This window comes from Equus asinus, chromosome 28, assembly GCF_041296235.1.
Source record: "Equus asinus isolate D_3611 breed Donkey chromosome 28, EquAss-T2T_v2, whole genome shotgun sequence".
In the NCBI taxonomy this organism is placed as follows: domain Eukaryota; kingdom Metazoa; phylum Chordata; class Mammalia; order Perissodactyla; family Equidae; genus Equus; species Equus asinus.
In genome coordinates, this window is record NC_091817.1 from 45,841,822 (window position 1) to 45,857,760 (window position 15,939).

The 15,939-nt window shown below is 42.2% G+C and overlaps 1 protein-coding gene across 1 annotated transcript in view; it reads left to right on the forward strand.

Annotated features, from left to right (window-relative positions):
* The window catches only part of CDH13 (cadherin 13), a 990,441-nt gene that overhangs the window by 839,613 nt on the left and 134,889 nt on the right, over positions 1-15,939 (forward strand). The window contains exon 8 of the mRNA XM_014842967.3: positions 9,196-9,336. Within this exon, the coding sequence (XP_014698453.1) occupies positions 9,196-9,336 (141 nt within the window). The remainder of the gene's footprint in view (positions 1-9,195; positions 9,337-15,939) is intronic.

The window sequence follows — 15,939 nt, forward strand, 5'->3', positions numbered from 1 at the left end:
GGTGGAGTCACCCTGAATGTCAAATATTTGCCGCCTTGGGTCTGAAAGGGGTGATTTTTCCAAGCATGCTATGAACGCCATCGGCAGTTTATTTACTGTAACTCATCAGTAACATCGGAAGATGTACACTTCACCTGGAAATGTTTTATTTGATTTTGGTGTCCCTCAACCTGAAATCTATCACTGGGCTTGTCCCACCTGCATATGTCTAAGAGGCAGTGTTTATTTCCCCTGTGTTTCCCCACCCTGCTGGCTTCATCAGCAACCAGTAAATCTGGGGAAATGAGCTCTGCCTTCTCCTCACCCACCAGACGCCAGCCGGGAATGAAAACGCAACAGATGACAGTCAAGAGCATGAATGTTCACGTTAGCACTGAGGAGCGAGTGAAAGGAGCCCAAAGACAAACACACGTCAAACCCGCCTCACCCTATCTCGTGGGAAGATGAAAGAACATCACTCACTGTCTGCAGTGGGAATAAGGGACATTTTATGAGGGAAGGTGTGCGGTTCCTGCTGGATTTATGGACTACCTATCCCCAGCGTTATGTGGCCAGAGTGGATAAATCAAACTCCAGACAGACAACAACTCGTTCTGCTTCAGATAATGTTTTCACCAATCTGTTTGCAATATTTATAGACCAGGTGTCAGGTGCAGCTAACCTGGAGAAGAATGTAGTCCTTATTTGGGTGCCATATTGCAAGGAGTCTTGCTTTGCTCAGCCTATCTGGGTAAAGCTGATGAGTAAATAAATAAATGAATTCCATTATATCTTTGCTATAAATCCCATGTTAATATTTCTCATTAACAATAGTTCAAATGTTAAACAACAAAGGGTCTTGTTGAAAAAGACTTCTTATAGATTTTCTTGACTCCTAAAGAACAATTTATAAGCTGGAGCCAGCTCCTACAGACTCATGATAACTGATTGTGTATATCACTTTCCAGCTATGCACTCAATGACATCGTATTGGCAACTTGAAATCAGCCATGAAACCACCAAAATTGACAAACATTACAAATCAAGAGAATCTGTTGTTAAACATTTTCAGGCACACCACTCTATGTAATTCATTATTTTATAAAAACATATCTATAATTGACTAATTATTGCAGTTATGATGTGCCAGGCACTGAATTCGTAGCTGGGAGATAAAGCTCTAAACAAGACAAGGTCCTTGACCTCACAGAGCTCAAACGGTCAGAGTCAAGATGGCCAATAAACAAGTCATCAAGAAACAAGAATATTACAGACTGTGAGGAGTGCTGGGGGAAAATTATATTAGTTGTTTATTGCTGCCTAACAAATTACCACAAAACTTAGTGACTGAAAACAATAGATATTTATTTTCTCACAGTTTCTGTGTCCAGGAGTCTGGACATGGCTTGGCTGTGTCCTCCACTTAATGGGCTGTTCCAAAGCTGCAATGCACACGTCTGTCCAGAATCTGCAGTGGCATCAGGAGATTTGACTGGGGAAGGATCCACGTCCAGGCTTGTTCATGATTGTTGGCAGCACTGAGTTCCTTTTGGCTGTTCCTGGAGGCCGCCCTCATTTCTTGCCAGATCTTTAGAAGATTTTCCGAAGATTCTACTACATAGTGACAGCAGCCATCTACTGAGTATTTGCACATGCCAAGCTCTGTGCTTAGCACTTTATGTTAGCTTTCTAACCCTCACTTACCAGAAGTATAATTATCCTCCCCGTTTTACAGGGTAGGAAATGGAGGCAATGAGAACTTAAGAAACTTGACCAGGATCACTCAGCTACTAAGTGGTGGAGCCAGGGGAACAGTAGTTGAGGAAATTTTGTCTGTCTCTCCCTAAGCGTCAGCTGCCCTATTACGGACTGAGGTCCCTGCCTTCATGGAGCTTCAGTGCAGTGAAGAATCACCACCAGCAAATGAGCAGGAATTAGCCTGGAAGGAGTAGAGGTGGAAGGTCAAAAGTAAGAAAAAGCGGGGTACAGTGGAGAGAAATCCAGTCCGGAGAAAGTGTAGAGAGAGCTGTGGAGAGCGGTTTAAGACAAGGCAAGAGAAGGATGGGGTGCTGTGTGGGTTGATGGCAAAGCCTTTCTCCCTGTAACGTTTACTCATTGATTTCCCCCCACAGCTACCATTTTGCTTGTTATTAGTGATAAATGTTGCGTTAAATGCATACTCGTGTGGAAGTCACTGTCGCTGTGTAAAATATCAAGGGTCCGGTGATTGATTATGTGCCATATTTAATGACACGGTTTGACTCTTTTTTTTCCTAGATGAAATGTTTGATTTTCAAATCAGTGTGATCTGTGAACCAGGCCTGTGTCCTCGGAGATATACCCGAGGCTTTTTCCTGCAAACACACCATCTTCCTTTCGTTTCTAGGCTATAGATTAACTGGTAGCCGGTAGACACCCAGGAGGAGGGAGGAAATGCAATAGAAATACATGACTGTGGAAGTCGAGCCAGGAGAGTGGCTTGGTTCTCTTCGATATGTCTTACAGATCAGATAGCTTAAACTAAAATCAGAGCAGTGAATTTAATTTTCCCACTTTTGACACAGCGTGTTTCTTGGTCAAAAGAAAATCCCGTCTCCTTGGGCTGGAGCTCCCCAAAGTATAAGCCATTCTCTGAGAATAAATGACTCTGGTTGGGAAATGCCACTGATACGCTCAGACTTTTGAGGTATAGTTTAGTTCAGAGAAACAGTAATATATCATCATTATCAATAATGAAAGTAAATCGCCCCTCTCGTGGGCTGCGTACTGGCTTGGCGTGGGGGTCAAAGGTGTGGTCCTTGCCCTTGAAAACTTTGTCATCCCCTTAAGGAGATAGTAAATGGGCAATCAAAATAAGACTGAACAGGAAATATCGACTTCATACCAGTCAGGGTAGGTTAAGCACAGTAATAAAAGTCCCTTAAACCCACAGAATGGCTTGTTTCTTGTCTACAGCAGGTCAGCGAAGGGGCTCTGCTCCACGTGGTCATTTGGAGCTCCAGGCTTCTTCCTCTTGGGAGATAGAATACGTGCAGGATTACAGGGGAAGTTTAGAGGTCATGCCAGTACATCACTTCTGCCCCTTTTCCATTGGCCAGAATCTGTCACGCGTTCGTCTTACGGTCTAGCTGTATGCCCCAGAGTCAAAAGAAATAGGGTTTGGTGAACAAGTAACACTGGCTTCACCACAGGTGCCTTTGGTTGCAAGCAACTAAAACTGATTCTGGCTGGCTTCAGCGCCAAAAAGAATGTCCTGAATAAACACCGGGGTGTGTTACAGAATCGAGGAAAGAGTTGAAGCCAGGAGCCCGCGTAGTCCCAGACCTCACCGGCAGAGCTCGCATCTTTCCGGTTAGAGCAGTGCCTGGAGGCTCTTTCTATTGGAGCCGATCACGCCCATCTCCCCTCTGAGTCTTGAATCAGTTGAGAGAAATAAACACAAAAATCAGGTGAGATTCCTCCACAGAGAGTGCAGCTTGGCCTTGAGAGCACAATGGGGTTTCCTGACCCCTGTTCAGTTCACTCCCCAAGTGACAGAGCAGCTGGACAACTGAAGGTCCCATCTCCCAGAGACAGAGTGCCTTCCCGAGGGGCAGAGACAGTACAAGGCGGGTAAGTTTCCTCCCAAAACATTCAGGAAGGCAAAAATCCTTCTATCGGGCTTAGGAGTACCACAGAGAGAGCCAAGAAGGTTTGCCCCACATCTATCTCTGTGCTGCCAGGTTCCACATTTCATATTCCCAGAATCCAGTTGTCCTGGCTGGGATTAGGGAGTCAATTGTGAATCAGTCAATTAGTGCAAGGGAGACAAACGTGACGCATGGCCACTGGGGTCTATTTTTCTGAATCAGTGGTCCTACCCAGAGAACGGGGCCGCTGTGGGCTGCCTAGGAGTCTTTTTCAGCAGAATGACAACAACAGAGCAGATCAGACTACTGATCGGTACAGAAATGAGTATGAGTGTGTATATTTCAAGGAACGCTGACTACAGGAGCTGGGGATCTAGGGTAAGACTTCCCGGGAAAGGCACAGCTGGAGTGGGAAGTAGGTGCGAGGGGCGTGGAAGGGGTTCCAGCTGTGCAGGAGCGCAGGGACCCACGCGGCATTTTCTCTAGGTCTCTTACATCTCATTGATTATTTGGCTTTTGTTATTGTTGTCATTGTGAAAGCAATAATGTTTATTACATAAAAATCTCCCAACCCTAATAGGCCAACGGACTTTTTATTTTAGAGATGCTTTTAAAAGTGAAAACTTGGAAGCAACTCAAATAAATGACAATCCAATAGGGAATGATTGAATAAAGTAGGATGGGTCCATGCAGTGGGCTGTTGTATAGCTGTTAAAAAGAATGGACAGATCTGTAAGCACTGAGATGAAAGTGATAAAGTAAAGCAAATTATGCAGCTGTGTGAATTGTTTAAATACGTGTGTGTATAAAATGTGTGTGTGTGTGTGTGTACGATGTATAGAAAAAGGAGGAAAACAACAGACTACTAACAATCCTTGGAGATGGGGCTGAGGGAGAATCCTCACTTCCCACTTTAGAAATAACTGTGTCGTTTCTATTTTCATTACAATAATTGGATATTTTGTCAATAATAAAAACATTTTTAATGGTAGCCTTAAGTTGGCCAGAAAATTGAGACTTTGAGAACATTTCATCGGAAACCTTACAATTTATCTACTTAATAGTCTAATTGATTTTCTACTAGGTTTTCTGCTATTTCCCGTTGCAATCAAAAAGTTTTATTTACTTCAGGAAATGGGAATTGGCTGGTTCATTTTTTAGAGTTATTCATAAAATTTGTTAAATTACAAGAGAGTTACGCCAATGTGTCCTTCGGTTGTGCTGTCATAAAGATTTGTGCACCCCTCTGCCTAGCTGGGACTCCAGTGTGCTGCAGTCTAGGGGAACATGCCTGTTCTTGGCTCTAAACTTCTCTGAACTCCGTGAAGAAAGGGACCCTGCATTCCCGTCCCCATAACCCCAGCACCCAGCACAATATTTAGGCTAGGTGTTCAATAACATTCAATTAAATGGACTCATAAACTAAGGAAAGAAAAAATTATAATAACTTTCTCCAGCCCAAACAAAAATCGTTCTGCGGATGGGAAAATGTTAAAAGGAAAAATAATATATTCATGACGTGATTGGGATGCTGTTCTGAAGAGCCTATGGTGACACTGTAGTATGATATGATAGCTCTTACACTTTCTTGTGAATAAACAGATAATTGATCATAGCATTAGTTGCAATATTAGTCAAAACTCCCTTGTTGCTATTCGCAGAACATCTAATTTAAATACCTTAAGGAAAGGAGAAATTTATTAGCTCATAGAACTCACAAAATCTAAGGGGTAAATTCTGGCTTCAGGGATGACTACTAAAGAGGCCAGGTGAGGCTAGAAGAACTCCATCCCTACCCCTCAGTTCCGTGTCGTCTTCTTTCTCAGGCTGCCTTTCTCTGTGTGGTTGTAAGTGGCCACTACCGGCTTCAAGTCCAACAGAAAGAGAACTTCTTTTACCTAAGACTTCTAAAAGAAATGTGTCCTGGAGTTGAGTTTCGATCCTGGGTGGCCTAACTTGGCTTTTGTGCTCATCACATGGCTGTGTGAACGGGAGGTCCTGACTGTCCAGGCCTGAGTCGCATAACCATTACTAGATCAGGGATAGAGTCAACCCTACCTGAACTCCACCTGTGCTGAGAGTGAGGAAGAGGTGATGCCCCCATAGGGATTATAGCATAGATGCCAAAGGAAGCAGGAACGGACACTGGGAAGGCACAGCAGCACGTACCCACTACAGTGAGTGCTTGAAGCTGCCTGGAGTGCGTGTCCATAGAAAGCTGTGCTGCAAGTTGGAGAAGTGCGAATGCTGTGAGAATTCACATCCTAGTTAGACAGGTATCATAAAGTCATGCTCGTCCCGCAGTTTGCTTCATAGGCAAGATCAGTGGTTCTTTAGGGACAAGCCATGCCTGGGATCATAAACTAAACATTCTGACAGGACTGATATGAAAATTGGTAAGATCTTCTTGGAAAGCAATATTGAAATATGAATAAAGAGCCTTAAAATATTCATGTTCTTTGACCTAGTAATTCCACTTCTTGGAATCTATCATTAAAAAAAAAATGTCAAGGGGCCAGCCTGGTGGTGTAGTGGTTAGGTTTGTGCACTCCACTTTGGTGGCCCAAGGTTCACAGGTTCGGATCCCAGGCATGGACCTACATACCCCTCGTCAAGCCACGCTGTGGCGGTGTCCCACATGCAGAATAGAGGAAGACTGGCACAGACGTTAGCTCAGCCACAATCTTCCTTAGGAAAAAAGAGGAAGATTGGAACAGATGTTAGCTTAGGGCCAGTCTTCCTCCCTCCCAATAAAAAGGGTCAAAATGTATTGAAAGCTTCCTGAATAAAGACGTTTATTGCAATGTTATTTAACATTTTCAGAATTTTTAGAAGACTAGACATAACCTAAGGTCTTAATAATAGAAGATGAAGTAAATTATAAATTATGCATATGATTGTTTTATGCAACTTTTAAAATAGTGTCAAGGAATTACCTTAGTAAATGATATCACATGGGGAAAATGATATTGTTTACCATGACCTCTTCGATATTAAAAACAACCACATAATTTCTTATTTTCATGATTACATGCTTCCAAAAACATGCAATGTTTTATTACAAAAGTAAAAATGTTATACAAGAAATTAGACCTGGCTAATTTTTCGTATGTCCAGAGACACTCAGGGAAGATTTCTGAAGATGGGCCAATTTATTCGTTTTATATGGTCGAGCTGCAGAATTAATGGCAAATGGTAAATCTGATCCAACTTGTCAATGATGTTAAGTAGAAAGTCACTGACATTGGGCTGATGAGTTTCCAGCTTCAGCTTGAGAGTAGGTAGCATTTAAGCACCTTTACTGAGAAGCGCCACTGAGCAAGGCAGAGCCAGAACCGCCCAGAGCTGGGTTTGGTTTTAAATCGTTTGCACTCAGCGATTACAGAATTGTGTGACCTTCACCCCTGGTGGAGCTCCTTTTCAGCACATCCGTGTATCAAATCATCACATTGTACACCTTAAACGTACACAATGTTCTATGTCAATTATATCTCAATAAAGCTGGGGGAAAAAAACATTGTAAGCGACCCTGACCAAGAAGGGCATCAGCAGCCCACTCATCCTCTCGAATTTAAGAGTTTAGAGCCTTCCAACCCATCCGACAGGACTGCCACTCCTTATGTTAGAAGTTCTTGTCAAGAAACAACCACTTGAAGGTGCCTAAGGAGCAAACAGCTAACTGCTCTTTAAAAATACTTCAAAATGTTGGAGGCAGTTAGCATTGAGCTATTAAAATTTCCCGTGTAAACTTTTGGCCTTGGAAGGAAATCAGAGTTCTCCCTTGTGTTTTTGTTCTTTGCTTCCCGTGGTATTTCTTAATTATCGGTTGGTATAAACAATGACTCTTGAAGCCTTGGTACTGATGGGACTGTTTGCAATTGGTAGGACCTTCAACAACAAAAATTATTTTTATTTTTGTTATTGAAGTTGGGTCAACTCACACTCTCTGTGTGAGTGATTATGAAACCAACCCAAACTGGTTTAAGTGACTAAGGAAAATTAATGCCCAAATGAGCTGAAAAGTCCATAGGCAAAGGCATGGCATGATGAAGTGGCCCCAGTGCAATCATGGGACAACATTTCTTTCTCTCCAGGGTTCAAGTCTAATTCTCTCGATAGGCTAGGTTCATTTTTGGACAGACTCTCCTGACCCCACACCTGCTGTGGCGTAGGATGGCTCATCTAGCTCCCTGCCTAAATGCTTGCAGGTTCACGCCATGGGGACACGGAACTTCCTTCTCCCAACTGGCAAGCATAGGTCCTGCCCTGGACTAGTCCTTGTGCCCCAGGGATGGCATGCACTTATTGGCTTCTTCTAATCGGGGCTCACTCCAAAAGTTGGTCAGAGTAGAAGGTGGGGAAAGTCAATCCAACCCACACCACACGGGCAGAGGAGAAGGGACTGGTAGGTCCCCAAAGGAAAAATGGGGTGCTGCCTTACCAGAAGAATGGTGTGCTGGTCGACCAAGACAAGCAAATCCAGCACAGAAGACAGTTTAAATGCAGGGGTTGTTATTTACCAACCACTACACTCTTCTTCATCTTGGGGTCAGGACCCTTGGTTAATTGAGTGTTTAAACACGGTAGTGAAATATCTGTCAAATATTCAAATGAAAAAACTTATGTCCATTGAGAGACAATAGTGGAATATTGCTTGTGTTAAATTTATCAGATCATGGCTGGATGGAAATGCATCTTCCAGGGGCCAGCACAGTGGTGTAGTGGTTAATTTTGAAGTGCTCCACTTCAGCAGCCCAGGGTTCACTGGTTCATACCCCAGGCACAGACCTACACACTGCTCATCAAGCCGTGCTGTGGTGGCATCCCACATACAAAAATGGAGGAAGACTGGCACAGATGTTAGCTCATCAACAATCTTCCTCAAGCAAAAAAAGAAACTTTGGCAACAGATATTAGCTCAGGGCCAATCTTCCTCACCTAAAAAAAAAAAGAAAAGACTCTTCCAAATTTAACATGACATGAAGGGCTAAAATGACTATGAATGACATAAAAGAAGTACCATACAAGTGACTCTAAACCTCAGGTGGTATTTTTTCACCTGTAAAATGAGAATAATAAATGCAATTTAACATGCTTTTTGGAATGATTAATGACGATGATTTCTGAAAAGTCCAGTAATCCAATGCCTGGCTCATCAGATCATTCAGTGAAGATGAGTTCTGAGAGCTGCCATCTTTGTCCTAATCTCATCATCAAACTTAACCTCATTTCCGGATCAGTTTCATGAGGTTGCTGTGAAATGACATGTATGGGTGTGAACATCAAATGTGCCATGTATACCCAAACCCTGGAAACGAAACATTCTGGAAGGTATCAAATGTCCCCTTAAATACGGACAGAAAATAGAGTCCATCCCACAGCCAACTCCAGTCTACCTAGTCACTGCCTCGTATCGGAGAGATTCCAAACGCTCATATATAAGAATAGGTGAAAGCGTCATGGCTGATAAAGATGCCTGCCCTCCACAGAGGAGGGCAGAGAGGCAGCCTGAGCAACACACTTGCCACCTATCCAAACCCAAACCCAAATCTAATGCCACCTTCTCTGTTGTGTTTTTGCTTTGTAGACTCTGGAAAATCCCAAGTATGAATTAATCATCGAGGCTCAGGACATGGCTGGACTGGATGTTGGATTAACGGGCACGGCCACGGCGACAATCATGATCGACGACAAAAACGATCACTCACCGAAATTCACCAAGAAAGAGGTAACCCCTGCTGAACACTGCCCTCGCTGTCACAGCCATGATTGCTGATCAATACTAGTTCCGCGTAGCCCCGCCCCTGGTGGCTTCCCGTTTGCAAGATCAAAACACTCCTTTGTGGAGAGAGAATGGTGTTTTGCTAGAATACTTTCTCATATTTTTATCTGTTTGTTTTTTTTGTAAAGCTGAAAATACCAATGAGAACAAAAGCATTGAGTCTTGTCAAAGTCCATGAGAAAATAACTTCTAATGCCGAAGTGCCATCTTCAGAGTTTTATCGGGATTATTTAGTGCTAAGTCATGCAAGTCCCATTGTGATCGTAGCATAACAATAACAATTTTTTTCAGCAAGCACAGATTGAGAGGCCAGACGGAACAGCAGCAAGAAAAGAAAGCAGATTTTCTTGGCAATAACAAGGTGGCCCAGGAGCTTATAAATAACCCCCAAGTTAGCTTGTCTGGGAGAGGCATTCCTCATCCTCGGCTCCGACGCTTTCATGACTATGGATCATGGTTGTCATTTCCCATTTATTCCAGTGGAGCAATGTTTGGGGACTGGCTGAGTATCCAAGATTACATTCAGTTGCCGAATTTGCATCCAAACTAGGAAGTCATTTGCACTGTGCTCCTGATGGAAATGTTCTAAGATCATGGTTTCTCTGGGGATCAGGATGAGGGCCAAGGATTTGACACCCCTCTCACTGACCAAGAGCACAGAACCAGTAATGACAGCCCCTCCCGACTGCTGAGCCTATACTGGCATTCCACCACCACCAGGGGGCTCTCCGCCTTCAATCTGTTGCCTCATTTGACTGTCTGACGTTGGTTTCATTAACCACTTTTTACCAACGAGGGAGCCTATTTTAAGCTCAGAGAATCTAGATGACTGTCCCAAGGTCACAGGCAGAGGAAATGGCAGAAATGGGATGTGAACACAGCTCCCTATGAGCCAGGCATTTAGCTGCAGCTCTGTGCTTCCTCGTTGGCTCTTGATGTTTTCCACCCTGCCACGTGTTTACAGAAAAGACCCATGTCTGGATTTGCAGTTGCCCAACCCCTCTCTGGAGAGCCCCGGGGCCACCTGAGATGCTTGGGGCAGGTGGGCCCTCTTGGCCTCCTCATTCCCAGTGACATCTCCACCTCAGCAGCCCTGCATGACTCATTCAGGAGGTGAAATCTCCCTCTCTCCGGTGGTGTCTTGGGCACTCGGGATTCCAACCTCAAAACAGCCGAGTCCACAGTCGCTGATGTGGCTCCATTCTATTGTTCCCATGACAGCGTTCCTATAACTGCTAATACAGGTTGCTTACTATTCCCATGTTTCTCAAAACGGTGTTCCGAGAAATTAGTTCCACAAGATACAGCCTTGTAGGGCAGGGGGTGGGGGGGATTTCAGGATCAGACAGATGTGGGGAACATCGAGTTGAATAGTTTGAAAGATTTCTTTTCCTGCAGGACTTCTGAGTACCTGTAAGATGCTTTGTGTTTGTTTAAGAGGAGCAGGTATGGGCTGTAGGGTTTCTCACTTATTTGGCCTGGGGAGAATTTTTCCTGGACCCGCTCATCGTGTCTTATTGAGCTGGTGTTCATAGAATGTTCACTGGGGACGTTGGTTTATCTGTAGAATTTCTTGTGAACTTATTTCAAAAGAACAACTCAAGGCACATTGTAATATTCAATATAGACATGGTAATGAAAGTAAAAGTGAGGTAACCCCAATCTAAAATAAGAAAAGCTACCAGCGTTACCAAGTGGGTGGGGTTAATTAGTTACCTTAGTTCAGCCCTGAATTGGGCCCCTGTGATTCAGGAAAAAAAGAAGTGTGTGCCCAGTCATGGACTAAATACTGTGGGCGAGAGACTATTTTTATTGTTAACACCACTGAATTTAAGGAAAAATTTCATGTAGATCTTAAAGTCAAGTCATAGACCCTGAGTAGCATCATGGGAAATGTACTCACCTGTGGATATTGGCAGAAGCACAAAAATTCTCTTCCAATGGACATTGGACAACGAGCTTGGGATTCCTGCAGGGCAGAGCTGATGTCCCAACTTGCATAGAGATGTGAGTAATAAAACGAGAGGAATGGGTAGCTAGCAAGTACATCAAACACTTTCTCTTAGATATTAGATGTCCCAAAGGAGTCTTTGTCCAATTGGATCAATTAAATTCACAGTAGAGTTTTCTAGCATGCTCCTGAAAGGCTGATGCTCTTTGTTGTTGTGGAGGGAGCCATACATTTTGGATACCAGAATTGCTAGAGGGAGTGCAACAGAGATGTGACCGGGTGGGCTCTGGTACCAGAACTGGATTCAAATCCCCCCCGACCAGCCATGGGACATGAGCATGTTAACCACCTACATTCTCCTTTCTTCACTGTTAATGAGGCTGATCACAAAGCTGACCTCATTAGGTTCTTGAGAATGTTAAGTGAGCTGATGATCAAAAGCACTGAGACAGTGCTTGTCACCTGGTATTCTCTAGAGTATTGGTGATGAGAATAGTGGTAGTTAAGAATGTGGTAGTGAAGACAATGGTGATGAGGATGGTGGGATAAAGCAGTGAGGAAGATGGCGGTGAGGAAGGTGGCGGTGAGGAAGGTGGCGGTGAGGAAGGTGGTCGTGAGGAAGGTGGCGGTGAGGAAGGTGGCGGTGAGGAAGGTGGCGGTGAGGAAGGTGGCGGTGAGGAAGGTGGTGAGGAAGGTGGCGGTGATGACAAGATGACGATATGATGACGAGGATCTTTCTAAACTTTAAGAGACCAACTGACATTCTTAACTAAATAGCCATCTCCCCTCTCTGTTGAAAGGCTGCTGTTTTCCTTTAAAGTAATCTATGAACCTGCCCAAACACTTCAAAATATATGGTTAAGACCCTAGAGTTCTAGAGGAGAAGGAATTCTGGAGGAAAGGTGGCAGAAGCTGGAAAATGAGTAACTATGAACGAAAGGAAAAAGACCAAGAGAAGCCTGTTAGGGTGAGAAGGAGAAACTGATGAGGACTCAGCCCAAATGTAGTGGTCTCTAGGGTGTGGAAGAGGGGGAAGAGGACAGAGCTTGTGGTCTTGAAGCTGAAATAACTTTCAGAGATAAGGTCAAGGTTCAGTCACTCCAGAATGGAAATAGTGGTCATCTGGGTTTGAGGGTGTCTAGAAAGCTGGCCAAGGAGATGTTGTCTTATACAAGTTTCTACATATCTTAGGACATTTCTTAGGAAATCCGTAGGAATATATGGTGGTTGTTTTAATTCTTTTTGACGTGATCTTCTATCTCCAGAGAAATGCATTTTTTAATGTCTCAACAATCTATTGAAAAGAGAAGTTATGGTTGGCCATAAATAATAAAGACTGGAAACAGCACTGTGCTAAACAAGACAAAGGTATAGTTTCTCTCACATAAAAGTCTATAGGTGGATAGTCCCAGGCCAATATGGTGACAAGATGACATTATCAGTTTCCCCAATTCCTTTCATCCTTCTTCTCTACCTTCTCCAAAGCTGTCTCATGGTACAATAGAGTCACTGCAGCACCAGCCATCATGTCCATATACCAGAAAGAAAGAAGCAGGAAATGAGAAGGGAAAAGGAGGACATTTCACCTAAGTGGACGTCATTTAAAGAGCTTCCCCCTAAACTCAAGTGACTTCTGCTTGCGTTTCCTTAGCTTCCCATTTCTGTAAGAGAGACTGAGAAATAATTCCAACTATCTTTAGTTGTCATTATTGCAGCCCTTGGTAATATAGGGGAACTAAGGAGGGAGACATTTTAAAGGTTATTTTAAAAAGTAAGTTCTTAGTGCAAAGTATTTGCTGTTCCCCTCTTGTTTGTTTACACTGACTATAACTCCCTGAAAAGCAAGGCCCACCCCTCTCTTGTTCTCTGTTGCATTCCCAGGAGGCACTCAATCATTCAGTATTTGCCGAATGTTTCCTGAAGATAATTTTAAGTTGAGAACAGTGTCATTGGATATGATGAACCAAGGTCATACTTAAAATAGCTCCTGATACATGAAATCAATTCTCACTCATTAACTTTCATGAAAATTTGGGTTAGAAGAGTTAGTCTCCCTGTAAAGAGTCTTTGGGGAGTTTTCCTAGTAGTTTTTACACATGGCATGAACTAAATATTAATTTTGCCTTTCCTAGATTAGGTATTTTGAAATGATTTCAGGAAATCTTGTTAAACTCTCCTAGCCTAGAGTTTGAATTGTAGGTGAGGATCTCAATCCCATTTAGATCAAAGTGACTTGTCCCTTCCTCTAGCTATGGTTTATTTTTTTAGAAAAGACTTCTGATTTGTGCCTAGAACATGGTTTTGACTGTGTTCTATACTGACTGAATAACTCGTATTTTCACATAAACCCCAGGTCACGAGGATCAATAAACTCTCTATTAATTTTAAAAGAACGTGTTTGTAAGTGACTATAAGATTTTTTTAAATTGAGTTTTTCTTCATATATTCAGTCAATTAATTTTCAGATCTTACCCTAAAATTGTGATTGGTAATTTAAACAATAACAGGATATTTTTGGCTATTTGATGAATTGTTTTCAAAGATAAATGTTTCGATATTTGAGATATAACATTATAATACCTGTAATAAAAATGGCATAAAGCTTAAAACGTCCTGTCCTCCAGCTGGAGGATGAGAGATGAGTAAATGCTCCAGTTTTCACCACGGCGTGAAGATAAATGGCACGAGCTGGAAGCCAGCAAGCTGAAACCGAGCCACCCGCAGGTATTCACACTCAGTTCTCAAGTGGATGCTGGAATCCAGTCTCCAATTCCTAAAAGCCAGTGTCAGGTCTTCAAGAACCTTGATGCCTCAAGATTCTTATTTTTCTTTGGATGATTAACTTTTTATAATGAAAATATTTTATTAATTAACCGCCTAATTCACCCTGTAATACTTTTTCTCTTACGTGTTTTACTGCAAACCCTATGGTCTCTTTTTTTATAGAATAATTATGTAGTATCATTTCCTCTAGGAAGAAAACAAAAAGTCTAGTTTCCCCTAGCAAGGTAGATAGAAACTTGCTCTGTATTATTGAGAGTTTAGAAACTTTTTTTCACCTTCACAACACATTTCATTATTGGAAAATGCATGTAAATTTTGAGAATTGTTAAATTTGAGAGAATCTCTATCAAGTTTCTGTCAAATATGCAAATGAGCTATATAATTTCAAAGGCTCTTGTGTAAATTGTTGACATTTGTTAACCATGTCATCCGTGGTGGTCATCCATGGTCTTGTTTTGAGGCATATTAAAAGTTTTATGTTATCTTTTTTTTTTTAAAGATTTTATTTTTTTCCTTTTTCTCCCCAAAGCCCCCCGGTACATAGTTGTATATTCTTCGTTGTGGGTCCTTCTAGTTGTGGCATGTGGGATGCTGCCTCAGCGTGGTTTGATGAGCAGTGCCATGTCCGCGCCCAGGATTCAAACCAACGAAACACTGGGCCACCTGCAGTGGAGCGCGCGAACTTAACCACTCGGCCATGGGGCCAGCCCCCAAAAGTTTTATATTATCTTTATCAATGTTGGCATGGCAGGTCGAATCACAAGAAATTTAGATCTTTACCAATGTGTTCATTATGATTCATTTCTCCTCATTAGTAGGTTTATCAAACAATCAAGGAGCCATTTTATTTCTTAGGTTAGAAATTTACTTTTTCCTCTTAATGAATTATCTGATGCGGAATGATGTCAGGATAACATCTATTTATTTCATTCTTTAACTTTATCGCTTTTGCTTCATATTCCATTGTGTTTTTTTGATATATAATTCACATACCCTAAATTTCACCTTTTTAAAATGTTCAATCATTGGCTTTTAGTATGCTCACAAAGTTGTGCAGCCATCACTACTATCTAATTTCAGAACATTTTTATCACCCCATGCCCGTTAGCAGTCACTCCCCATGCCCCTTTCCCCAAACCCTTAGCAACTTCTAATCTTCCTTGTATTTCTGTGGACTTGCTTATTCTGGACAGTTCATATAAATGGAATCGTGCAACATGTGGCCTTTCATGACTTGCTTCCTTCACTTAGCATATGTTTTCAAGGTTCCTCCATGTTGTAGCATTTCTTTTCACAGCTGAATAATACTCCTTTATATGGATAGACCACATTTTGCTTATCCATTCATCCACTGATGGATATTTGGGCTGTTTCAACTTTTTGGCTATTGTGAGTAATGCTGCTATGAACATTCGTGTACTGAATTTTCTCTTAATTCCTTAATAGTTAGAATGAAAACGAATAGTAGAATGAAAAAGTTAGCCATAATATTGCTCCAAATTAGGAGTCTATAATTTCTCTCTTGTTTAATTGAAACATTCAGAAATATCTTTCTAAATTGCAATTAATATAGCTTACTCAAGACTTATGGAGTCATTTTAATAACCATATAACTTCCATACAAACAAGTACACAAATACTGAGTGATTTTGTTCTCCACAAGTCAAATATGAAACCAAATCAAGAAATAGAAAGTGACCAGCAGCTCAGACGCTTCCTAAAACTCCTCTCAGCCACCACTGCCTCAAAGTCTATTACTTAATTCCACGTATTTGGGGTTTCCTTGTTATTTCCTTGTTATTGATATCTAGCTT